The 20,970-nt window shown below is 63.8% G+C and overlaps 5 protein-coding genes across 6 annotated transcripts; 2 read left to right on the forward strand and 3 right to left on the reverse strand.

The window, feature by feature from the left end:
- The first annotated feature begins 326 nt into the window (after positions 1 to 326).
- Positions 327 to 3,076, forward strand: MSS51 (MSS51 mitochondrial translational activator). Its single transcript, XM_062503880.1, has 6 exons — positions 327 to 619; positions 926 to 1,081; positions 1,313 to 1,437; positions 1,601 to 2,164; positions 2,639 to 2,732; positions 2,806 to 3,076. Exons 1-6 carry the CDS (start codon positions 327 to 329, stop codon positions 3,074 to 3,076), a joined length of 1,503 nt encoding a protein of 500 aa, XP_062359864.1.
- Positions 3,077 to 3,831: 755 nt separating this feature from the next.
- LOC134050675 (cytoplasmic phosphatidylinositol transfer protein 1-like) lies at positions 3,832 to 9,199 on the reverse strand. The gene is given in 11 exon segments (XM_062503903.1): positions 3,832 to 4,097; positions 4,928 to 4,991; positions 5,067 to 5,222; positions 5,318 to 5,413; positions 5,497 to 5,568; positions 6,045 to 6,052; positions 6,210 to 6,298; positions 7,791 to 7,939; positions 8,948 to 8,996; positions 8,998 to 9,095; positions 9,098 to 9,199. Coding segments are annotated over 11 exon segments (1,149 nt in total).
- A 581-nt stretch (positions 9,200 to 9,780) lies between these two features.
- Positions 9,781 to 10,878, forward strand: LOC134050340 (basic proline-rich protein-like). Its single transcript, XM_062503350.1, has 2 exons — positions 9,781 to 9,813; positions 10,159 to 10,878. The coding sequence occupies exons 1-2, from the start codon at positions 9,781 to 9,783 to the stop codon at positions 10,876 to 10,878; spliced, it is 753 nt and encodes a 250-aa protein (XP_062359334.1).
- Positions 10,879 to 12,349: 1,471 nt separating this feature from the next.
- LOC134050629 (myeloid-associated differentiation marker homolog) lies at positions 12,350 to 13,545 on the reverse strand. Its single transcript, XM_062503808.1, is given in 3 exon segments — positions 12,350 to 13,327; positions 13,329 to 13,475; positions 13,477 to 13,545. Coding segments are annotated over 3 exon segments (1,194 nt in total).
- A 302-nt stretch (positions 13,546 to 13,847) lies between these two features.
- SEPTIN12 (septin 12) lies at positions 13,848 to 16,898 on the reverse strand. Of its 2 annotated transcripts, none has more exons than XM_062503905.1 (9): positions 16,712 to 16,898; positions 16,059 to 16,187; positions 15,814 to 15,895; positions 15,581 to 15,718; positions 15,102 to 15,219; positions 14,929 to 15,024; positions 14,710 to 14,806; positions 14,445 to 14,496; positions 13,848 to 14,340 (listed from the first exon to the last, which is right to left on the reverse strand). In XM_062503905.1, the coding sequence occupies exons 1-9, from the start codon at positions 16,893 to 16,895 to the stop codon at positions 14,196 to 14,198; spliced, it is 1,041 nt and encodes a 346-aa protein (XP_062359889.1). In that variant the 5' UTR covers positions 16,896 to 16,898; the 3' UTR covers positions 13,848 to 14,195. The 2 variants fall into 2 exon arrangements, with proteins under 2 accessions (XP_062359889.1, XP_062359888.1); XM_062503904.1 differs by having other exon boundaries at positions 14,710 to 14,803; positions 14,923 to 15,024; positions 16,712 to 16,858.
- Positions 16,899 to 20,970: the final 4,072 nt, after the last annotated feature.

The following is a 20,970-nucleotide window of genomic DNA, read 5'->3' on the forward strand; positions in this document are numbered from 1 at the left end:
CCTTATGGTGACAGAGCGGTCCCAGGGGCTTGGGCGGCCCCCCGAGCTCCCCGAAGGTTTGCAGTGCGGGACGCCACAGAGTTTCAGGGTACCCCACTGCCACCAGCGCGGCTTCTGGGGCGGGAGCCGGACCCCCGGAGCGGGTTGGCCCGTTCCCGGGGAGGGGATGCCCAGAATAGCTCCGCTATCCGATTCCAAGGGGCCACGGCCGTCTGCACCGCCGGCTCTCGGGGCTGACATTTGAGCTCAGCCGGGGACAGGACGAGGGGACGGACAAGGCGCTGGGACTGCCCGGGATTTCCCGGCACTATCGGGATAGGAGCGGGATGGCGGGCCGGAGGCGCCGTGGGGGTGGCGGGCGGCGCGGGGGACCCCGGCAGCACCCGGGGACCCCCGGACCGGCCTCCTCGCCCGCACCCCTCTCTCCTGCAGCCACCACAGCCCAGCCAAAAGAAGGCGCTGCCCCCAAAACCGGCCGCTCCAAGAAGGCCCCGGAGGAGCCAGTGGCCAGGGCTCCGGACGTGGACTCGTTGGGCTTCCAGGCCATGGACCGCAACGTGCCGGGGCTGTCCCACGTCATCCTGCAGAAGCTCAACATGAAGAGCTACGAGGACTACAAGTGAGTGAGTACCCATGGGTGCCTAATCCCCCCCCGACACACACCCTCTCCCCTCCGGGAGGAGCATCCCGGGTGTCTCCCAGCAGCTGGAGCAACTCCCATGGCTCATCCCACCCTCCAGGCTCAGCCCACAGGGAGTTCTGATGGGCTCCTCGATGGACCCCTCCAGGGTGCCTGTCTCCCTGTCCCCGCCTAGGCCTGGATGCTCCTGGCTGGAGTTAAAAGTCTTGGCAGCCTCAGAGAGAGGACATCAGCCCCAGAGATGTGGCAGTGGGCTGGATTCTGCTCACCCTCTGACATCTGCAGGTCTGCCATGGATGGGAGGAAGAGCGGCAGCGATTTTGGCATCCGGACATATTTTGACATGTTTCAGAAGATGGAGGATACCTTCAAGTTTTGTGTTGAGTGCAAGAAGCTCCCTGATGCCCTCCCAGACCCCAGAAGCCTCCGGCGTTGCAAAAGGTATGGTGGAGATGGTCTGATGGCACCGGGATGGTCTGATGGCATCCCTTACTTCTAGCCTGATTGCTGGGATGAAGTGAGGGGGTGTCTGTCCCTGGAGTGCCCGCCTCCAGCCACAGGGCACCCCCAGAACAGTGACACAACCCAGAGAGGGGGTGGCAGGGAGCCAGGCTTGGTGGGCTGGATTGTGCTCCCCCTCCCCATGGCTGGGCATGCTGCCTGTCTGCCCAGGTGCCAAAATGTGTACTACTGCGGCATGGCGTGCCAACGTGCCAACTGGCCACTGCACAAGAAATTCTGCAAGAAGCTGAAGCTGGTGGCCCTGGACAGACTGGTGGAGTGGCTTGTCTTCACAGGTAGGGCATGTGTCCCCTCGGGCCTGCCTGAACCCCATCCCAGGCTGCACAGGTGCCATGGTGGGATGCAGTGTCCATTCTCCAGCCCCACAGCACAGGTGGGACAGGCAGCCTGGCCTGTGGCACCACCACTGTACCCTCCAACCTTCTCCTGACTCCCCAGGAGACATCCCATTTCCCACGGAGACCTGGACAAAACCTGCCCAGGACGTGAAGGGCTGGGAGGACTGGTTCTCCATGCAGGAGCAGCTGGAGGAGAAGCTGGGTGCCATCGTGGCCGGGCGGTACATGACTCTGCTCTGGGCCAACGCCGGGAAGCCCCGGCCGGAGGATGCGGAGCTGCGGGAATCCATCCGGCGCCTGGTCACTGACTTCCACTCGCGGCCACTCACCATCGGCCTGGGACTGCGGCTTTTCGGCATTGACCCCCTCACCAGGCCCCTCACCGTGCACGTGGTCGGGGCTTCCCACGTGGAGACCCTCAACACACGGCTGACAGACTACGACGAGCTGACGAAGATGTTCCCGGGGCACCAGGGCATGGAGATGGTGATGGTGGGCGTGGACGTGGTGGATGGACCCATCATGAGGCCACCCCTGACCACGCTGGCACCCCGGGGAAGAGTCTACCTCAGTAGCTACAAGGGGCTCTACCATGACTTCTGGGAAAGCCACGTGGAAACCAAGCTGGCTGCCCCTCCTGACCTGGTGGTGGGCTTTCACCCAGGTAAGTGCCTGCACCATGGAGGGTCAGACCCTCACACCCCACTGCCGGGATGCCCATCCACAGGGCACTTTGGGCTCAGGGACTGCCCTGAGCACCCTGTCAGTACCTGGGGCTGAGCCTGAAGATGGCCTGGGACATGCCTAGGGCTTTGCACCAAAGCACAATGGGCAGCTGGGGTGACACCTTGGGACATGGCTGCCTTGTCTCCCAACCAGGCACTCTGTCCTGCCTGTGTCACCCACCTGCAGGTGAAACAGATCCCTTCAGGTCTTGGTGCTATGGCTTAGCCCAGGACGTAGAGTTTGGGTTGCCCTACATCCTGGTGGAGAGCCAGACCCCACCTTACTGAGGGTTGCCAAACTCACTGCATATTCTGAGATGTCCAGCACAGAGTGGATGCAGTTGGAGCCAGCTTTCCCCAGGGCCAGGGTGGGATGGGAAAGAGGTGGAACTCTCACGGCTGTGTCCCCACAGGTTTCCATGCTTGCCCAGACCTGCTGGCAGGCTGGCTGCCCACCCTGCTGCTGCTGCGGGACTATCGCCTGCCCGTGCTCTTCACTGTGTACAGGTGAGCACAGCCCCACCACCCTGGTGAACAAGCACAAACACCCACTGACAGTGCCTGTCCTCTCTCCTGGCAGTGAGCAGGAGCTGAAGGCCTCCCTGCAGATCCTTGTGGAGCTCGAGACGCACATTGTGGGCTATGCCAGCAACCCCTTTGCCTCACTGCGGCCTGAGCAGGTGTACTCGAGCCCCAACAAGCCACCCGTCTACTGCAGCTCCCACTACATTGCCCTGCTGGGAGCAGAGGCTGTGCTGAGGGCCGAGGAGCTGGAGGATGATGATGGCTGGCAGGGAGGAGAGCCCAGTGCTTCTGCTGTGGCTGGGGGTATTGGCCCAGGGCTGGGCTGATTCCTGCCTGACCACCCGAGCTCCAGAGCCTCAGTACCCATCCAGGACCCCGTTTCCACATCCTGGGATCAATGATCCAGAAATCCCTCACTGGACACATGCAGATTTGGGGGATGCAGCGCCCCAGCATAGGCATGGCACTCTTCCACAGCACCAGATAAATAAATACCAGCAACCAGTGCCGTGTCTCGAGCTTTATTTTCAAAAAGGCCTTTGTTTTCCTAAAGAAATGAGGGGCTGAGCCCACCCCAGTTCCCCTCGAGCAGTCACGGCCTCTGGAGGGACAGCGAAGGGGACCCGGACTGCGCGGGGCTGTGCAGCCCCTAGGGGTCCGGTGGGGAGCCCCAGCCCCGCACTTGGCTGTCAGTGTCACCCTCACTGTGCTCCCACGCTGGTGCCTACCCTGCAGGGCACTGCTCCAGCCTGGCACCTCCCACCTGCTCGCCAGCCTCGGTGGCCCTTGCGGATACCGGGGCGGGTGGAGTCGAAGGAAGCAGCACCCGCGGCATCACCCGACACTGCCGGGGGGCCGCGCTGGCCTGGCGTTCCCTCCTGGTGCCACCAGCGAGTCTGGCATGGCAGTGGTGGCACTGACCTGTGTGGGCACCCACGGTGGCTCAGGGAGGCCAGAATACCCCAGGGCTGCCAGCGCCCTGACAGCGGGCCCGGGTCTCTCCCTGGGCTCTGCGCCTGTCGGCGGGGCCGGGGTGGGCGGCACAGCTGGCACAGTCCAGCACGGAGTGGCGCTGCCGGCGTCACTCGGCACCAGCGCGTTCCCGCAGCGCGGGCAGCGTCAGGGTCTCCGGAGCCGACTTCTTCCGTGGGCGAGTCTTGGGGGGAGCCAGGAACTCGGGGGCCTCGTCGCTGAGGGGGGTGGAGGGGGCGCTGGCAGGGGCCGAGTGCGTGGCCGTGGGCTGCCCCACCTCGCTGACCGAGATGGCCGGTGCCACCAGGCCGATGAGCTCGTTGGTGGCCTCCTGCGTCTCCTGCTCGTAGCGCCGCACCTCCTCCATCGTCATCCCTGCCGAGCACAGCCGGGCTTGGGGCCGCTCGGCACCCCCTCATCCCGGGGCAGCCTGCGCCCCGGGACCCGGCTCCCCACCGGACTGGGGAACAGGAAGGGGACAGGGACTCGGGACAGGGGGATGGGCAGGGACGGGGTTGCTGGGCAGCACAGCCAGCTCCTCAACTCCAGCGCCAGCCCAGCCAGCAGAGGAGAAGGGACGGACAGGCAGCGCAGGCAGTGCAGGCAGGGCACAACGCAGGGAGGGCAGCTGGGACAGGTGACACTCCGCCGCGGGGTGCAGGGGGGACACAAGTCCCCCTGCCTGCACCCACCCCAGGCAGCAAGGCGGGGTCCGGGTTGTCCATCCCCGGCAGGCAGAGGGGCTTAGGGGTGCTGACTCCCCAGCTTTTGGTTTGTGGCAACTTGCATCTGAGTCTCGAAGGCCCGGACCTCTTCCAGGGACATGTCTGGAAGGCAGAGAGCCGCTCACCGGGATGGCCAGGCTGTCACCAAACCCGGGGCTCCCGACCCCGTGCCCGCACGTGGCAGCCGCCTGCAGCGTGTGTCCCTGCTGGAATGCGGGTGCAGGCAGCACAGGAGGGTACTGGGACCACTCTCCCTGTCCTGCCTAAGCGTGCAGGGGAGCGTGCAGCATGCAGGTTTGCAGGCAGGGGGGAGCAGGCAGTGCAGGCAGTGCAGGCAGCAGTGCAGGCAGCAGTGCAGGCAGAGGAAGAGCAGGAGCTGTGGTGGGGTCAGTGGCATCAGCAGTTAGACCTGCAGCCCCTCCCTCCATGGGCACTGTGTGCCCCCTTCCCCACAGCGCCAGGGTGACCCCACGGACTCACCGCACCACTCGTCCACCCAGGCGAAAGCCTGCCGGTGCCCAATCAGCAGGATGTCCCGGATCACCTGCAACACCACGGGAATCATCACCTTGTCACTGCCCCCCCCAGTGCCCCCCGAACCCCCTTGGGCCCCCCTCACCTTGTGCACGAACTGCTCCACCCGTGTCTGCAGCCCCCACACCTCGAACTTGACGCTCACCAGTTTGTACGAGCACATGATGGGCTTGGTGTGCTGGCGCCAGCCCTCCCGCAGTGGCCCCCGGCCCGTCTTGGCCGAGCTGAAGAAACGGGGGTCCTGGGGGGATGGGGAAAATCAGGGTCGTGGTTCCCCCCTGGGACAGGAGACAAGGGGGTGGCCTGAGGGAGCTCCCAAGTCCCTAGCAATGGTACCTCCAGGCTGCGGTAGTAGCGCTCAGGGATCTCGTCGAAGGCGATGTCCAGGAAAGAGACCTCGTGGTCACCCAGGATTTTGTCACTGTGGAAGATCTGGGGAGGGCAGGGAGGGTGAGTGACACGGGTGAGTCATAAAGTGATGAGTTTGCCGGATCTCAGCTGCAGTGCACACTCACATTCTCGCTGTCCCCACAGTTGTCCTCGTACTTGGTCTCGATGTAGATGGAGAACTTGGGCAGGAAGGAGCACTGCAGGGAGTGGCTGTCAGCTGGGCCCCGAGGGACACCTGTCCTGAGGGACGCCACTCCCAGGGATGCCCACCCTGAAGGACACCCACCCTGAGGATGCCCTACCCCCAAGGATGCCCATCCCCAAAAGATGCTCAGTCCAAGGACCCTGATCCTGAGGGACACACATCCAAAGGACACCCAGCCCTGAGGGTCACCCACCTCCAAGGAGGATCATCCTCAAGGAACAGTCAGCCACAAGGACACCCTCTCCAGGAGACTCCCACCCCCAAGGAAATCCGAACCCTAAGGGACACTTACCCTGAGGGATGCCCAGCCCTAAGGACATCCACTCAAGGGCCACCCACCATGGTGACACCTATGCTGAGGGACACCCACCCCCAAAGGATGCCTGTCCCAAAAGACACCCGCCCCCAAAAACGCCCCACCAGCACCCCCTTCCCAGCCTGTCAACCTGTCCCATGCCACTTCCTTACCGTGTACTCTGCAGGGGCATCGTGGCACATCGGCATCACAGGGTGGCATCACCGGGTGATATCACAAGGGAGAGAGGGAGCAGTGAGACTTAGGGCAGTTCCTGCACTGCTGGGCAGGGACAGGGTGCCTGGAGGTGCCCGTGCCACGCCCTGACTGGGGCTCACCTGTGATGGTGTAGGGGTAGTAGTTCCAGGCCTTCTCAGTGATGTAGAAGATGCGGGGGGTCACGGCCCGTGCCCAGCTTGGCAGTTTGCTGTGGGGACCATGTCAGGAGACAGGGCATGGTTGGTGCCACCCAGCCCTGCACTGCCAAACACAGCCCAGCTCTGGGAGCCCCATTCCCACTCCAGGAGCTCCACCTGCTATCTAGGACCCTCACCTCCACTCCAGGATGCACGCAGGGACCCTCACCTGCACCTCAAGACCCTCATCTGCATCCCAGCACCTCTCCCAGGAACCACTGCCACCTCCTCAGCACCTGCATCTGCATTCCAACACTGTCATGTGCACCTTGGGACACCCCCAGGGAACCCTGTCACCTCCCGAGAACCCTCACCACTGCCCCAGCTCCCCACCAGGCACCTTCCCCTCCACTCCAGGATGCCTCCAGGGACCTTCACCTGCACCTCAAGACCCTCACCTGCACCTCACAACACCCTCAGGGACCCCTGTCGCTTCCCCAGGATCCTCCCCAGTGCCCCCGCATTCCTCCACCAGAGACTCCTGCCACCTCCCCAGCACCTTCATCTGTATACCAGGACCCCACAGGAATCTGTGAAAACTCCTCATCTCCACCCCAGTGCCCCCATGCCCTCCTCAGGTTCCCCACCTCCTCCCCAGACACCCTCACCCCCTCTCCAAGAAACACCCACCCTCCATCCTGGACCCTCACCCCTTCCCCAGGACTGAGCCCCCAGGTGCTCCTATTCCCTCCCAGCATCCCGGCAGGATCAGGCCCCCTGCGGAATCGGGAGGTGGGTTTTGATTAATTTTCAGGCGTTATAAATAAATTTCAGGCGAGAGGGGAATCGTGAGTGCTGCAGCTAAAAATAACCCGTCTCACACCAGCAGCTCCTGGTGGGGAGCAGCCCGTGCCCACAGGCAGCTGAGGGGACATGGGGACAGTGGTGCTGGGGGCCAGTGACTGCCCCACTGTGACACCCCCAGGGCCAGGGCATTGCCGAGCCCCCCCAGGCACCCAGTGGCCCAGAGGTGGGTGCCCCCCAGAGAGGGGTGGGTGCATGTCCTGAGGTGGGTGCACCCCATGAGAAGAGGGCAGGCCCCCAGAGAGGGGGTGAACCCCTAGAATGGGTGTACCCTGGGACATAGCTCCCAAAGATGAGTGCAGCTCCTGAAGACAAGTGCATCCCAGGAGATGGGTGCACCCTGAGAGATAAGGGAAGCTCCCAAAATTGGATGCCGACCCCAAGATGGGTGCACCCCAGGACTTGGGAACCTCACTGGGAGACACACACACAGCCCTTGAAGTGGTTGGGTGCCTGGGAGATGGGTGCAGCCCTCCAAGATCAGCGCAGCCCCCCAGTGTCAGTGCACCCCAGGAGACGGAGGCAGCCCAGGAAATGATGGAGGTAACCCTGGGAATCAGCCACACTGCAGCATGTCCAGGACCCAGGAAGGAGGTTCCCCAGGAATTTTGGAGGAAGAGCTGGGGCCATCCGGATGCCTCCCTATGCCCCCCCACCGCAGTGCCCACCCAGAACCCATCACCGGAGCCGCAGGCTCACCTGGAGAGGTGGACACGCTTCTCAGTGAACTGGCCGGGGCCGTGGACAGGGTCCTCGTGGGGCTCGTTCTTCACCACCTCCACGCCCTCGCCCTTCTCGCTCTCCTGATGGCTGTGCTTGCTGATGGTGTAGAGCTGCCCCACGCGGTACTGCAACCACAGCGCCCGCCCTCAGTGCCACCAGCCCCGGTGGCCACCCAGCACAGCCTGGGGGCTGACCATGCTGCCTAGAGGGGAAACTGAGGCATGGAGCAAGGGGTGGCAGACCCTGAGCCGTGCAGCGGGCAGGGGGTTCCTGGAGCACCCTGTGTGACCTCCCGTGTCCCTAGGCTGCCCCAACTCCCAGGCCAGGGCTGGATCCTGCTCTCCCTGTGCTTTCCCAGTGCCTTGCAGAATGCCTGGAGGTTTTCTGCTTGGCAAACTACCTGGGAGTCAGGGAAAAAATGTGTATCTATATGATATATAGGGATGTGTGTATGTCAGATGTATAACCGTAAGGATGTATATGTGTATTTGGTGATGCAGCTGTGCAATATGGGTTTGACTGTTCTGCTGAAGATCCCATCCACCACCGCAACCACCAGCACGATTTTACCACCCCGCTCTGCCTAAATTAAAACCTTCCCCAGCTGCCACCAAGGGAGGGATGGCACTGCCCAGGATGGGCACCACTGTAGGTCCCTGCTCCCCAAAACGTGGGCACCAGGTGCTCACGAGAAATCTTTGTCCAGGGATGCTGCAAGCTGTCAGCGCTGTTTGCCGATGGCATTCAGGCTCCCTGCCGGAGCAGGGATGGATTTTATGGTCTCTGTCGTGCCATGGGCATCCCAACCCCCGGTGCCCTTCACCTGCTGGTCCATCCCCCGGTCCTGCTGTGCCCCGGTGCTTTCCGTCGGGCTCTGTGCCCCAAGGTCGCCATGCCCAGAGACGGGATGTCCCCCCACCTGCACCCTAAAATACGGCTTGGCCGGCGCACGGAACACCCCGAGCCCAGCACACCCCGGTCCGTGCCAGGAGGAGAGAGCAAAGGGGTCACCGTGTCCCTCTCAGGGCAGGAACCGATCCCCCGGCGCTGCTCTGAGATCCCCACCCACAACCCGTCCATCGGGGTGTCCCTGACGCCCGCGGCACTCCCGGTTCCCGCTGCCCCGCGCTCACCTCCTCGGTGGTGAGCGGCATGCAGATGCGGTACTCCTTGACGAGCATGGTGACACGGGCAGGGTGACACGGGCACGGCGGGCAGCACGGGGGTCAGGCGGAGGCGTCGGCGCTGCCGGGGACACCGCTCATTCCGGGGGGCCGCGGGAGCCGGAGCGGGGGGGACGCGCCTCTGCCTCCCACGCTCCCATCCCAGCACCCCGCGCTAGCGGCAGCCGCCCCGCTCGCCGTGACTTCACGAGCCGTTGCCATGGCAGTGGCGTGAGGTCACCCGTGCGAGGAGCAGCCTGGGTGTACCCTGCTGGGGACATCCCGGCACCCCAAAACTCTCCCGGCCTTAACCCCTTCCCTGCCAGGCAGACAAACGCGTCCCTACGTGGCTGTCTTGGAGCACACGTGTCCCCCCAAAATAGGGTGCCATACCTTCGGGGTGCCACATCCCCACCCAACTGTGGTAACCAGTGTGGCAAGAGGGTTGTAGGGACATGAGGATGGGGTCCAACCTGCATGAATACTCCTGGGGACCCACGTCTGGGTACCCACACTGTCCTTTCCTGAGGGGTGCTCCCCAGGAGCAGAGGATCATGTTCCTGATGTAGGACATCCCTTCCCTGGGCAGGAGCTGGATCCCCCTTCCACGAGGCTTCCCCCAGCACCTGTGCCAGCCAGCACCCAGCCTAGGGCTGCCCCCCAGCACCCACCCCAGCCATGGCACTGCCAGGCTGTCACACTTCCTCCCCTTTCCAGCAAAGGTTGGGGATGCCCAGAATGAGTATCAGGACAGCTCAGGGGGCTCCTGGACGTGCCCCCCAGCCCCACAGAGAAGGGAGGGGATGTGGGCCCTCCTGAAAGTTATCCTGGGTGAGGTATCAGGCCTCAGAAGGGCAGACGGGGGGTTGACATGGGGTTTTGTCTGTAGGCAACTTGTCCAGCTGGGGACCTAGGGACATCCTTGGAGGTACAGGGTCATAACAAGACACAAGGATATCTTTAGGGGTACCAGGGGACACAGGAGTGTCCTGGGGCCACAAAGCCATTTGAGGCTACAGGGGCATCCCTGGGGGACACAGGGACACCCTGCTGACAGGGCGCAGGACCGGCTGCTGGTGCCAGGTTGCAGGGACCCCAGCACCGGGGGCAGAGGGAGGCGACACCCGAGGGGACTCACCGGAGCACTGCAGGGCACAGTATTCCCCTCCCCATCCCGGCAGCTCAGACCAGCCCCCGCCGGGTGGAAAAGGAGGAGCCCCCCGGCCGGGCTCAACCGCCCCTTCCCCACCGCTGTCCGCAACCGCATCCCCTCCGGGCCGGGCCCCGCCGTCCCCCGCTGCCCGCACTCACCGGCCCGCGGCGGTGCCCGCTTCCACCGCCGCCGCCGCCGCCGTGCCCCGGCCGTCCCGGGCCGTGCGCAGGAGCGAGCCGCCCCCCGCACCGCCTCCCGCGCCGCGGTACACCGACCCCTAGGGGGAGGAATGCACCGGCACCGCACCGGCACCGCACCTGGACCGGCGCCGCACCGGCACAACACCTGGACCGGCACCGGCACCTCACCTGGACCGGCACTGCACTGGCACCGCAGTGACAGCAACACTGCCATGGACACACGGGCACCAGCCCCGGCACCGCACCGCAGTGACAGCGACAGCAGCACCGCGGCACGGCACACACCGGCACCGGGGCACCCCTGGCACGGCACGGACCGGCACCAGGGCTTCCCGCACCCACCACGTGTCAGTGTCCCCCAGCACCGCCGTGCGCCCCAGCTGGGAGACACCCCGATGTGGCTTCTGGGCTGCGCCCCCGCTGGGAACCCCCAAAGCTCCTCCAGCCACTCACCTGCAACCCGCTGCCCGCCTGGCCCCTGTCCCCCCGTGGCACTGCCCACGTTCCATCCACAGCCACACGTTACCAGCACAGCCCATCACCAGTGACACCGCTGTCACTCCCTGTGCCTCCCGTCCTTCCTCCGCTAATTTCCTGGGCACTTCCTGGGCATTTCCTCCGCTAATCATCCTGGGCACTGGCAATAGCCAGTGCTCTGGTGCTCTACCGGCCTGTGCCTCACCACTGTCATTTTCCTGTTATTTCCTCCCAAAATTCGGCCATTCCCTCCAGCCCTGCTGCCTGGTGTGCCTGGAGTAGCCGATCAGTGCCGGGTGATGGCCATTGTGGGGACAGAGATCAGGCAAAGGGGACACCCAACAGGTGAGCCTGTGGTGTTGCCATCACTGGCACTGCTGGGATCCAGCAATGCAGTGGTCCTGACACTGGCCATGGAAGTCCCAGCTGCCCAGGCACCGTGGCACCTGTGGGCTCTTTTGTGATTGCCAGTATGTGACATCTCCTGGTGGTGGGGACCCCACTTTGTGTCGCTCTGTGAGTCCCAGGGCAGTGGTGATGTGCCCCGATATGGTCCTGGCATCCCTAAGGCAGCAGGGATGGCCCCAGGCTGTGGCCAGGACAAGCAGAGGCAGAAGAAGCAGCGTGGGGACAGTGGCCCCACAGCCTGCCAGGGTGCCCCACGGGCACCCATCCCACATCCGGGAGTGTGGTGCCAGGAGCTCTGCCCGCAGGCACACCTTCCCCTGCCTGCCCTGCACTGCTGCCTTCTTCCCACACACCAGCCTGTGGTATCACTGTCGCCCCGTGATGTGTCAGCACCCCCAGCTCTGGTGGCACTGGACAGCAGTCACTCTCCTGCCCATTTTCCCCCAGGGAAGGGACACCACAGCAGTCCCCAAAGGGGGACTCCAGCCTATATGTTTGGGGCCAAACCCAGCAGGACTCTCACTGCCATGACTGTGTTGGTGACAAGGACCCGGCCATGCTGGTAACAAGTACCTGGCAGGCTCTCAGCCCCCCCAACAGCTGCATTCCTCCTAAACCTGTTTGGCAGGGCCCTGTGCAGGTGCCAAGAAAAAGGCATCCGGGTTGGGCTTTTCCTGGTCATGCCCTGCTTCACTCCAGTGCTGAGTCAACAAGGAGCAGAAAGGATTTTTTGGAACCTGGTGTCCCCACAGCGCTGCTGGTGCTCCCCAAAGTCACCCGTGGCTCCCAGGGCCAATGGTGCCCCCCCTCAGTTTCTCACATCCCAGCAGGGATCCTGCAGAAAGTTGGAAGGGGAAGAAAGAGGAGGCAGAAACAAGTGAAAAATGACCCAGTTTAATCCCAAAGCCCCCTCAAGCTCTGGGGTTTCAGGAGCCCCTCATGGCCCCTCCAGCCCCCCTGCCTCTGCAGCCTGTAGGGCCCTGGGCTGAGCACACCCCTGGGAGCACCCCCTGGCTCTCCGCTCCAGCACGGGGACAAGGAGCTTTCCGAGGCATCCGGCCTCTTCCTCAGCTCCACCGGCACTGCCACCGGCACCCAGCTGCGTCCCACCACCCCTCACCCCGCCCTGAGCCCTTAGGGAGGTGCCCTGAAAAAGACCATCCTGGTGGAGTAGATCAGGTCCACCAAGTAGGCGATGAGGTTGAAGATGGTGAGGAAGGTGACCCCCAGATGCTTGTTCCACCAGCAGTTTGGGCCGCAGGGATTGGGGCGGCTCTGTCCCTGGAAACTGTAGAGAGGCCAGAGGATGGTGGCAGTGAGGTACATCAGCAGGGCCAGGAAGTTGTACCCCACCAGCATCTTCTCCAGCGGGCAGGGAATGTAGGTGAGGCAGCGGCCGACGGTGAAGATGATGATGAGGAGAGTGAAAATGAAGCAGATGGAGTAGACAGCCACGCACCACATCAGCCCAGGTTTCCCACTGTATGCATCCAGCAAGGAGAAGATCAGGCAAGCCACGTAGGCTTCAAAGACCTTGAGGAGCCCAGGCACAGTGGAGAGGAAGCTGCTGATGTCCCCTGGCTTGGCGCGGGTCAGCGACACCTCGATGGCATAGGCGAGGAAGCAGAGGCAGGAGGCGGTGGTGGCCACGGCCTGCCGGGCACACGGGTTGCTGCTGCAGGGGCTGCTGATGAAGGTGGCAGGGTAGACCACCGAGGACGTGAAGACCATCAGAGCTGCCAGCATGGAGAAAGCCGAGGTGAAGTCATCCCAGGAGAGAGGCAGCAGGGGGTAGAGCTCCAGCAGCTCTAGAAGCAGCACCAGCAGCGTCACGGTGAAGCAGAAGCACCACGTGAACATGCACCACGTCCCGTATGGACCCCCAAAGAGCCCAGTGGAGGCCACCAGGCTGAAGGTGAGGCAGGACAGCACAACGGCAGAGAGCCGGGCGATGCCCACCCAGGAAGTCAGGGCGCGGAGGTTCGTGGTGGCCACAGGCATGGTCCGGCCGCTCTCTGCCCACGCCGCGCTGGGCAATGGGTGCTGCCCGCAGCCACTCTTATCTGGATGCTGGGGAAAAGGGGTGGGGTGCAGGGCAGGCCAGCGCAGGCCAGCCCTCCTGAGCCACCCAAGGACCCCCGGCTCTGCTGGCACTGCCACCACGCCAGGAGGCTGCTGGGGTGGGTGAATCATTAACACGGGGCTGGGCAAAGGGCGGTGACATGGAGCCCCGTGGTGGGGCCAAAGCGGGCAGGAGGCCACCATGTGCCACCGTCCTGGCAGTGAGCCCGAGCCCTGCCCACAGCAGGAGGTACAAAAGGGCCTTTCATGCACCCCTAGAATACCGGGGGGGGCCACCTCGACACCTTGGCAAGTACCAGGGTTTGGCAGCCAGTGGGGCAGAACCCACTGGGTCCCCCGAGGGGTTCAGGGGCTGCACCCAGTACAGTGCTCCTGACAGGGGGGTGCCACAGCTGGGTGTAGCCCCTTCACACCCTTGCAGGCGACATCTCCACACCCCTCCGGCACCTGCGCTCCCCTCCTGGCACCTCCACTACTTGATAAGCGGCTCAAAGTCCAGCTGTGCCAGCTGACTCACTGGGCAGGGTGGGTGAGGTGACCATGGGGAGGGTATTTGCACCCCAGTCACACCCCACTCCACTTCCGCAGCGTGTCTGGGAGTGCCCAGCAGCTACAGCAGCACAGCAGGGTGGTGGCACATCAAAAATCGGGAGTCCAGCAGGAGGGTGAAGGCTGAAGGCTCTGGATTAACCTTTAATGTCTTTAAAGGGTCCTTTAAAGGGTCTGGGAGTCTGTGCCCATGGCAGAGCTTGGGGATGAGGGACCCATGTCAGGGCAGCTGGGCGCTCTTGGAGGGGGGGGGCTCTTCAATCCAGGCAGGTGGTACCTGGCACAACCATGGTGGGCAGGGGTGGGCACTGCCATGGGGCTCAGTGGTGATCGGGGGGCACAAGGTGACTCAGAGGTGGCTGCTGGCCTCGCCCTTGCCTGGCAGCCCATTGAGGGGGCTCAGCCCCAGCTGGTTGCTCTCGTTCAGCCGCCGCACGCGATAACTTTCGTAGTGGACGTTGTGGGTGATATCCTTCAGGTCCTGCAGGTGTGACCTGCCCGGGGTGGCAGGAGGAGGAAGGAGATCATGTCAATGTCCTCCCCCATCCTGCTGTCACCCCTTGGGGTTCCAATACTCCCTACCCTGTCCCCTGCTCACCGGATCAGCAGGTCCCGCAGGAGGGGGAACTCGCAGTGTGCTGAGTTCTCCACTGCAAAGCAAGGCAGAGGGGCAGGGTCGGCAGGAGGGCTCAGCGGTGCTGGGATGCCTGGGCAGCACACCCTGGCATGCTCTGGGTACCACCGGAGCACAGCACAGCTCCATAGCACCTGCCACAGCGTGGCACCCACCCAGGCTAGGACACACCTCTGGGTGCTGCTCCCTGCGCCTGTGGAGGGCTGGGGGTGTGAGGGGCTCTGCTCACCTTCAATGATGCCCCACTTGGTCTTGCGGCCCAGCACCCGTTTGCCATTCACCTGGTGCTCCTGGTCTGCCCCCACCACAGCGAAGGGAATCTTCTCCTGTCGGCACAGAGGCTGTGCTCACCCCGGGGTCCCCAGGGTACCTGCTGGGCTCTCCAGGGTCCCTGTCCCCCACCCTGCTCCCCAGGGCTGCCCGTCTGTCCCAGCATCCTGACACTCACACGAATCCTATCATTCAGTGCCCTGTCTTCGGGGTCCTGGTCGAAGTCCTCCTGCGGGTACACGCTGATGGCGTGGGTCTTCAGGTTCTCCTGGATCTGTGGGATACAGGGCTTGAGTCAGAGCTGGAGGGGCCATGGGGCAGCCCAGGAGCCCCTTGGGGACCTGTCCTCACCCGCTGCTTGAATTCTGCCCGTTCCTCCAGGGTGAGGGTGTCAGCTTTGGCGATCACCGGCACCACATTAACGATCTTGCTGAGCCGCCGCATGAACTCCAGATCCAGCGGGCGCAGCCTGACAAGGATCGCTGTCACTCCAGGGTGTCCCCACCTCTGTCATTGGGGGTGACCCCACCACTACCACCCCAGAGTCACTCTGAGGTGATCCCAGCACCATCACCCTGAGGTGACCTTCCCCACTACCACCCCAGGCTGATACCCTGTCTCTGTCACAATCATCATGCCAGGGTGACACAACCATTCCATAGTGACCACCCCACTACTGTCATCAGGGGGTGACCACACCACTACCACTCCAGAGTCACCCAGAGGTGCCTCCACCACCATCACCTCAGGGTGACCCCACCATCATCCCAGGGTGGCACAACCACCCCATAGTGACCCTATCACCTACGGGTGCTGTGAGTGGGACTCACCAGTGACCTGTGGGGGGCACAAAGTAGACACATCCATGGACCCGAGTGTCCGGGATCTTCCTCTTGCGGGTGATGAGGATCTCCTCTCGCAGGTATCTCTCGTACTGCTCATTGATGTATTTGATGATGGGGTCCCAGCTGAGGATGACGAGTTGAAGGACAGCACCTGAGCTCAGCCCCTACCCCAAACTGCCACCCACAGAGCTGGGCTCCTGCACCCCCTTGTGTCCTACCAGTTCTCATTGTTGATCTGGTCCCCGAACCCTGGTGTGTCGGTCACCGTCAGCTTCATCTTCACCCCCTTCTCCTCGATGACTGTGGGGCAAAGAGGTGAGTCGGGGGGAGGAGGCATTGGGGAAAAGCAGGGGACCAGGCATGGGGTATGTTTTGAGGTTGTGAACACAGCTTCAGACCCCCACCCCAGCCCCCTGCTTCTCCCAAGGGCTGGTGGGACACGAGCCCATGGTGGTCACCTTACCATGGGTGATGGACTGGAGCTGCACTGTTTTGGGAATACGTTCCTCCTGGCCGGGCTGTGAGGATTTGCGGCTCACCTTGGACTTGAAGAGGGTGTTCACCATGGTGGACTTCCCCAGCCCGCTCTGCCCTGAGGGGACATCGGCAGCTCTGGTTTGTCCCCCAGGGCCATAACATCTTGATATCCATGCGGGAGCAACCCAGAGGTTGGGATGACTCTGGTTTATCCCCAATAAGTTTCTTTCCCCAAGATAATAACCCCTTTGTATCCACTTGGGAGCATCCCAGAGGTTGAGATAGTACATTTTATTCCAGGAATAAATTTGCTCCCTGAGGTCATGGCCCCTGGTACACATCTGGGAGCATCCCAGATTGGGCTAGTCTGGTTTATCTTCCAAACAAATTTATTCCCCAAGGCAACGGCCCCTTAATATCCATTTGGGAGCATCTCAGAGGTTGGGATGAGCTCACCTATCAGAATTATTATGCCACGGGGTATGGGATATTATTCCTGTTCAATTGTTAGCTACTTAAATCAGTTTAAATCACTCAAATTTCCTTAAAATGCCCTAAAAACATAATTTCCCCTGGCATGGTGAAATTGGAGCCAGTGTTCCCACCCAACCAGGAGCAAACCCCATGACCAGCACTCACCCACAACCATGATGTTGAACTCAAAGCCTGTCTTCATGGTTTTGATTTTCATCTGGTCGAGCACAGCTTCGATTCCCACATATCCAAAGAGCTGGCATCCCACGTGGCCGGGCGCCATGGAGAGGGGCACCGCCCCCTCCTCCTCTTCCTCCTCCTCGTCCTCCTGCACGGCCGGCGGCTCCATGCTGCGCTCCTCGGGCTCCAGGCTGCTCCCTGCACCGCGGGGTGGGCAAAGGCGGTGAGCCCGGACCCCTCGGTGCCCACCCCTGCGTTGCCCCGGCAGCGGCCGTGCCGGCGGGCACGCAGCCCCTGGCACATTCCTGGGAGCCGGTGAGGCTCGGCATGGCAACACGGGCACTCCACCCCCCCGCCGCGCAGAAGGGTCCGAGGAGGTGCCAGGAGCATCTTTGGGGTGGTCGTGCCACCGGACCCCCGCGGTTGCTCTGCGATCATCGGGCACCATGGCCACGGCCAGCAGCCTTTGCCCAGCCCACACGGTCACCCACGCCGGGCCGCCTCCTGCAGCACCGCTCTGGCCCCGGCACACCCCAGGGCAGGACGTGCCACCCCACAGTGCACCCACACTGTACCCAGGCGCTGGGCACTGCTGGGCGAGGGGCACCGGGGGTGTCGGGGGTGCAGCGCAATCACCGGCACAACCCCGAGCCCCAGGGGACACGCGGAGTTTGCCCGGGGGACCGTGCCCGGAGCGTGCCCCAGCCCGGGGGCCACCGCAGCCCCGTGCTCGCCCCAGCCCTTTGTGCGGCAGCCCCAAATCCCTTCCCTCCTCCTCCTCCTCCTTCTTCCCAACACGGCCATTGTTCAGGTCCTACCTCGGCGCCGCGGTGCACTCGCTCAGCACCCCACTACGGGCGGGGGGGTCCCCTGGGCACCATCCGCGCCCCCATCCCCGGCGGCGCCGCAGCCCGGCCCCTTCCCTCCGCCAGCTCCCGGCTGGCACCAACCCGGCTCCGCCGAGGCTGCGGCTCCCACGCATGACCAGCATGGCAACATCCGCCCCCCGCATCCCCCTCCCCACCGCAGCCAAGCCCCTGCGCCCAGTTTGCCTATTAGGCGGGGAGGGCTGTGCCCACCCGGCTGTGCCCTCCCAGCACATGGCACTGCTCAGCCTCCCAGCCAGGCCAGCACGGATGGGGACCCCTCGCATGGCACAGGACACCCCCACTCCTCACTTCGTCCACCATTACCCCCGTGAGTGGCTGCGGTGGCACTGAATGGGAGTGGGGGGTGCTTGGCTGCGGGAACGATCCCCACTGACACCCACGGGCACCGGGGACCACCCTGCACTCTGCCCCCAGCCCTCCCCGGCAGCACCTGTGCCGAGCCCCGGCACGGCGGGGTGGGACGAGGGGTGGTGGCCCCGCCACCTGCCCCACTGCCGCAGTGCCCCACGGCGCTTGCGTCCCCCCACGCCGCAGCCTCCCCCGTATGTGCCAGCCGGCGCTTGGCACGGGCGAGGCTGGAGCGGCAGCTTGCGATGGCCCAGACTGCGAGGGACCTGCTGAGACCGTGTCCATGTGCCACGCAGCCAGGGGACAAGGGACACGTAGGCAGGGGCCGGCCTGAGCCAGCCCGGGCACCAGGAGGTGATGGAGATCATCATCCCCATTGCCATGGCAACGGCATCCCGGTATCCAGCACCCTGTGCCCACTGGGTGCCAAAGGGATGGCAGGCTTGGGGACAGCAGTGTGGCGTGTCCCAGCTCTCCCTGCGCCCCGGGTCGGGATGTTCCTCGGAAGTGGTGAAACAGCCGCGGATTTCCTGGTGACAGCGGTGACACCCTGCTGGGGGGCTGGGGGAGGGCAGGACGATTACTCCGCCGGGGATCCACCCACCCAGCACCGCCCGTCCCAACAGGGTGCTCCACAGGCTGGCAGGGACGTGGGATAGGAGGTCCCCATCAGGGAGAGGACCCCGACAAGTACTGCAGCCCTCCTCCCCAGGGGACATCGGCCCCCTCACACCCCCACCCTGCCCCCCTTCCCCTTCCCAGTCCCTGCCAGCCTTGGAAGTTGCCATAACCAAGAATCCAGAACCAAGCGGTGCAGCTGCTGAAGCCATGCAGGGTGGCTGGGCACTGCAGGCAGGGAGCAGGTGGGATTTGGGAATTGCACCCCCCAGCTCTCCGGGGTGGTCCCAAGGGTGCAGCCCCCACGCAGGGGCTCAGCCACTGCCCTGTGCCCTGCCAGCGGCAACACCAAGGAGACATCCACAGCCAGAGGGCACATCCGGGGTGACGCTGGGTGCTCGCCCACCGCTGCCTCCCCCACAGGTCCAGAGCCCCCCTGTCCCTGCCCTCAGTGCCAAAAAGCCCCGCTGTTAATGGCTAGCAGCCGGGTAGCCACGTGGAAGCTCTTCGGCATCCCCACGGAGCTCCGGGGCAAATGGCTCCTGCAGCCAGACCTGTTCCAGCACTCATCACGGATGCTCTTATTTTCCAGACAGGGACAAGTAATCCTGGGTCCATGGTCTCCTCCATGGTTTTAATTACCGATGCAGGGTTAATTGGCCAGCTCCCCGAGAAGCCTGTAATAAAGCTACAAGGGTGGAGGGTGCTGGGAGAGGATGAGCTGGGACAGGAGCTCCCTGTCCGGCTGCTCACCACTGCTCCAAACTGAGCAGCCGGGCATGGGATGGGGAGAGCCTGGCGCTGGGTCCAGCACTAAGCAGCTAACCCCTCTGGCAAAGGGATGGAGGTTTGGGGGATGCACCCAAACAGCTCTACCTGCCCAGCTGATCTGACCCAGAAACACCAGAGCCTCTCCCAGTGCCAAACACGACCTAAGGGGACAGTGATGACAGTCCCCATGTGCAGCCAGACTCTGTCTGGCCGTGGGAGCCATGAGACAAGGCTAGAGGTGGCTGGGGACCATCGGTGAGCAGAAGCAGAAGTGAACCATCGAGTGAAACGCTGCGCCTGCAGCACTGTTGGGGACAGGGGACAGTCACCCAGCCCCGGTGGCACCACCCCCTGCCTGCACACCGCCCTGCCCGCTGCCAGCACGCCATCCCTACCTGGGCAAGCCAGCCGGAGCCGGGGCTGCTACCTCCGAGAGCTGGTCACCGGGGCCAAATGGCTCTTGGGGTGCAAGGCAGAGGGCGGCTGCGGCCCACGGCTCCTCCTCCGCTCCTCCTCCTCCTAGCCCCAGGCCCTGCGTGGGCGACCCGGCGTGGAAGTGAAATGCGGCGGCCGGCGGCTCACCCGGAGCTTCCTCCTACGGGGTGTGGGACCCACCGTGCCACTGCGCCCCGAGGCCACGCACGGGTGTCAGCGGCTGGGGGCCGGGGTGGCCTCTCGGGAGAGAAAACAGCACGTTCCCACCTCTTCCTGGCAGAGAAACCGCTGTGCCTGAGTAGTGTCTGCCAGTCCCTTGCCAGTCCTGGGCCATCTGCAGGGCAGCCGGTGCCACCCGCTGCCCACTGGCTCATGCATCCCCCCAGTCCGGGCATGCCACACTTGGCTGCCGGCCACCAACACGGCTCTATCCTGAGCACTGTACCCGGGTGCATCCCAAGCTCCGTGTCCCCATTTCCCCATCTGCCCAGCTTGCTCTTGAGCACCATGTCCCTGTCACAGCCCTGAGCGCTGTCCTTGTCTCCCTGTGACCCTGGTTTGGCCCCAAGCACCGTGTCCCCATGACCCCAGCTCAGCCCTGACCACAACTGCACCACCACAGCTTGGTCCCTGTCACCTCGTCCCAGCACTGAGCACTCCCTTTGTGCCCCCATCACCCAAGGACCATGTCCCCATATCCCTGTCACCTTGGTGCTACCCCAACTGCTGTCCCTTTGTGTCCCCATCATTCCTGACTCAGCTCTGAACACCATACCCTTGTTGCCATCACCTGTCTCAGCCCTGAGCACTGTCCCTCAGTGTCCCCATCTCTCAGGCTCAGCCTCAGGTTGTGTTCCCCCGTGTCCTCATGACCCCGGCTTATCCCCAGCCTCACCCCTCGCCCGGGGAGCCGCGGGCAGCTGGGCAGCCGAGCAGGCTGGGCAGCACGGCCACGGGCATTGCTGGGGGATGATTCACCGCGGCCCAGAGCAGATGTATGGATGCCTTCGCCGCGTCAGTACTTAGGGCCCGGCGACGGCGGCTCCACGACAGCCCAGGGAGACGGGCAAAGAGCCCCAAGCACCCAACCAGGGAGCAGCGGCGGTGGCAGCTATCTCCCGGACACCCCGGCGCCCTCCGGCCCTCCTGGAGCGGCCGCCCAGAAGGGGGACACTTGGCTAC

The sequence above is a fragment of the Cinclus cinclus genome, chromosome 16, assembly GCF_963662255.1.
Source record: "Cinclus cinclus chromosome 16, bCinCin1.1, whole genome shotgun sequence".
Lineage (NCBI taxonomy): Eukaryota > Metazoa > Chordata > Aves > Passeriformes > Cinclidae > Cinclus > Cinclus cinclus.

What these genes read in the sequence shown, in the direction of transcription:
- LOC134050340 (XM_062503350.1), top strand. Translation starts at nt 9,781, where the DNA reads ATGTGGGCCCTCCTGAAAGTTATCCTGGGTGAG. An exon ending in TGAAAGTTATCCTGGGTGAG is followed by an intron (nt 9,814 to 10,158) that starts GTATCAGGCCTC and finishes CCATCCCGGCAG; the next exon opens with CTCAGACCAGCCCCCGCCGG.
- SEPTIN12 (XM_062503905.1), bottom strand. Translation starts at nt 16,895, where the DNA reads ATGGAGCCGCCGGCCGTGCAGGAGGACGAGGAGGAGGAAGAGGAGGAG. An exon ending in CAAGTGGGGCATCATTGAAG is followed by an intron (nt 14,497 to 14,709) that starts GTGAGCAGAGCC and finishes CTTGCTTTGCAG; the next exon opens with TGGAGAACTCAGCACACTGC. An exon ending in CTGCGGGACCTGCTGATCCG is followed by an intron (nt 14,341 to 14,444) that starts GTGAGCAGGGGA and finishes CACCCCGGGCAG; the next exon opens with GTCACACCTGCAGGACCTGA.
- MSS51 (XM_062503880.1), top strand. Translation starts at nt 327, where the DNA reads ATGGCGGGCCGGAGGCGCCGTGGGGGTGGCGGGCGGCGCGGGGGACCC. An exon ending in AGCCTCCGGCGTTGCAAAAG is followed by an intron (nt 1,082 to 1,312) that starts GTATGGTGGAGA and finishes CTGTCTGCCCAG; the next exon opens with GTGCCAAAATGTGTACTACT. An exon ending in GGAGTGGCTTGTCTTCACAG is followed by an intron (nt 1,438 to 1,600) that starts GTAGGGCATGTG and finishes CTGACTCCCCAG; the next exon opens with GAGACATCCCATTTCCCACG.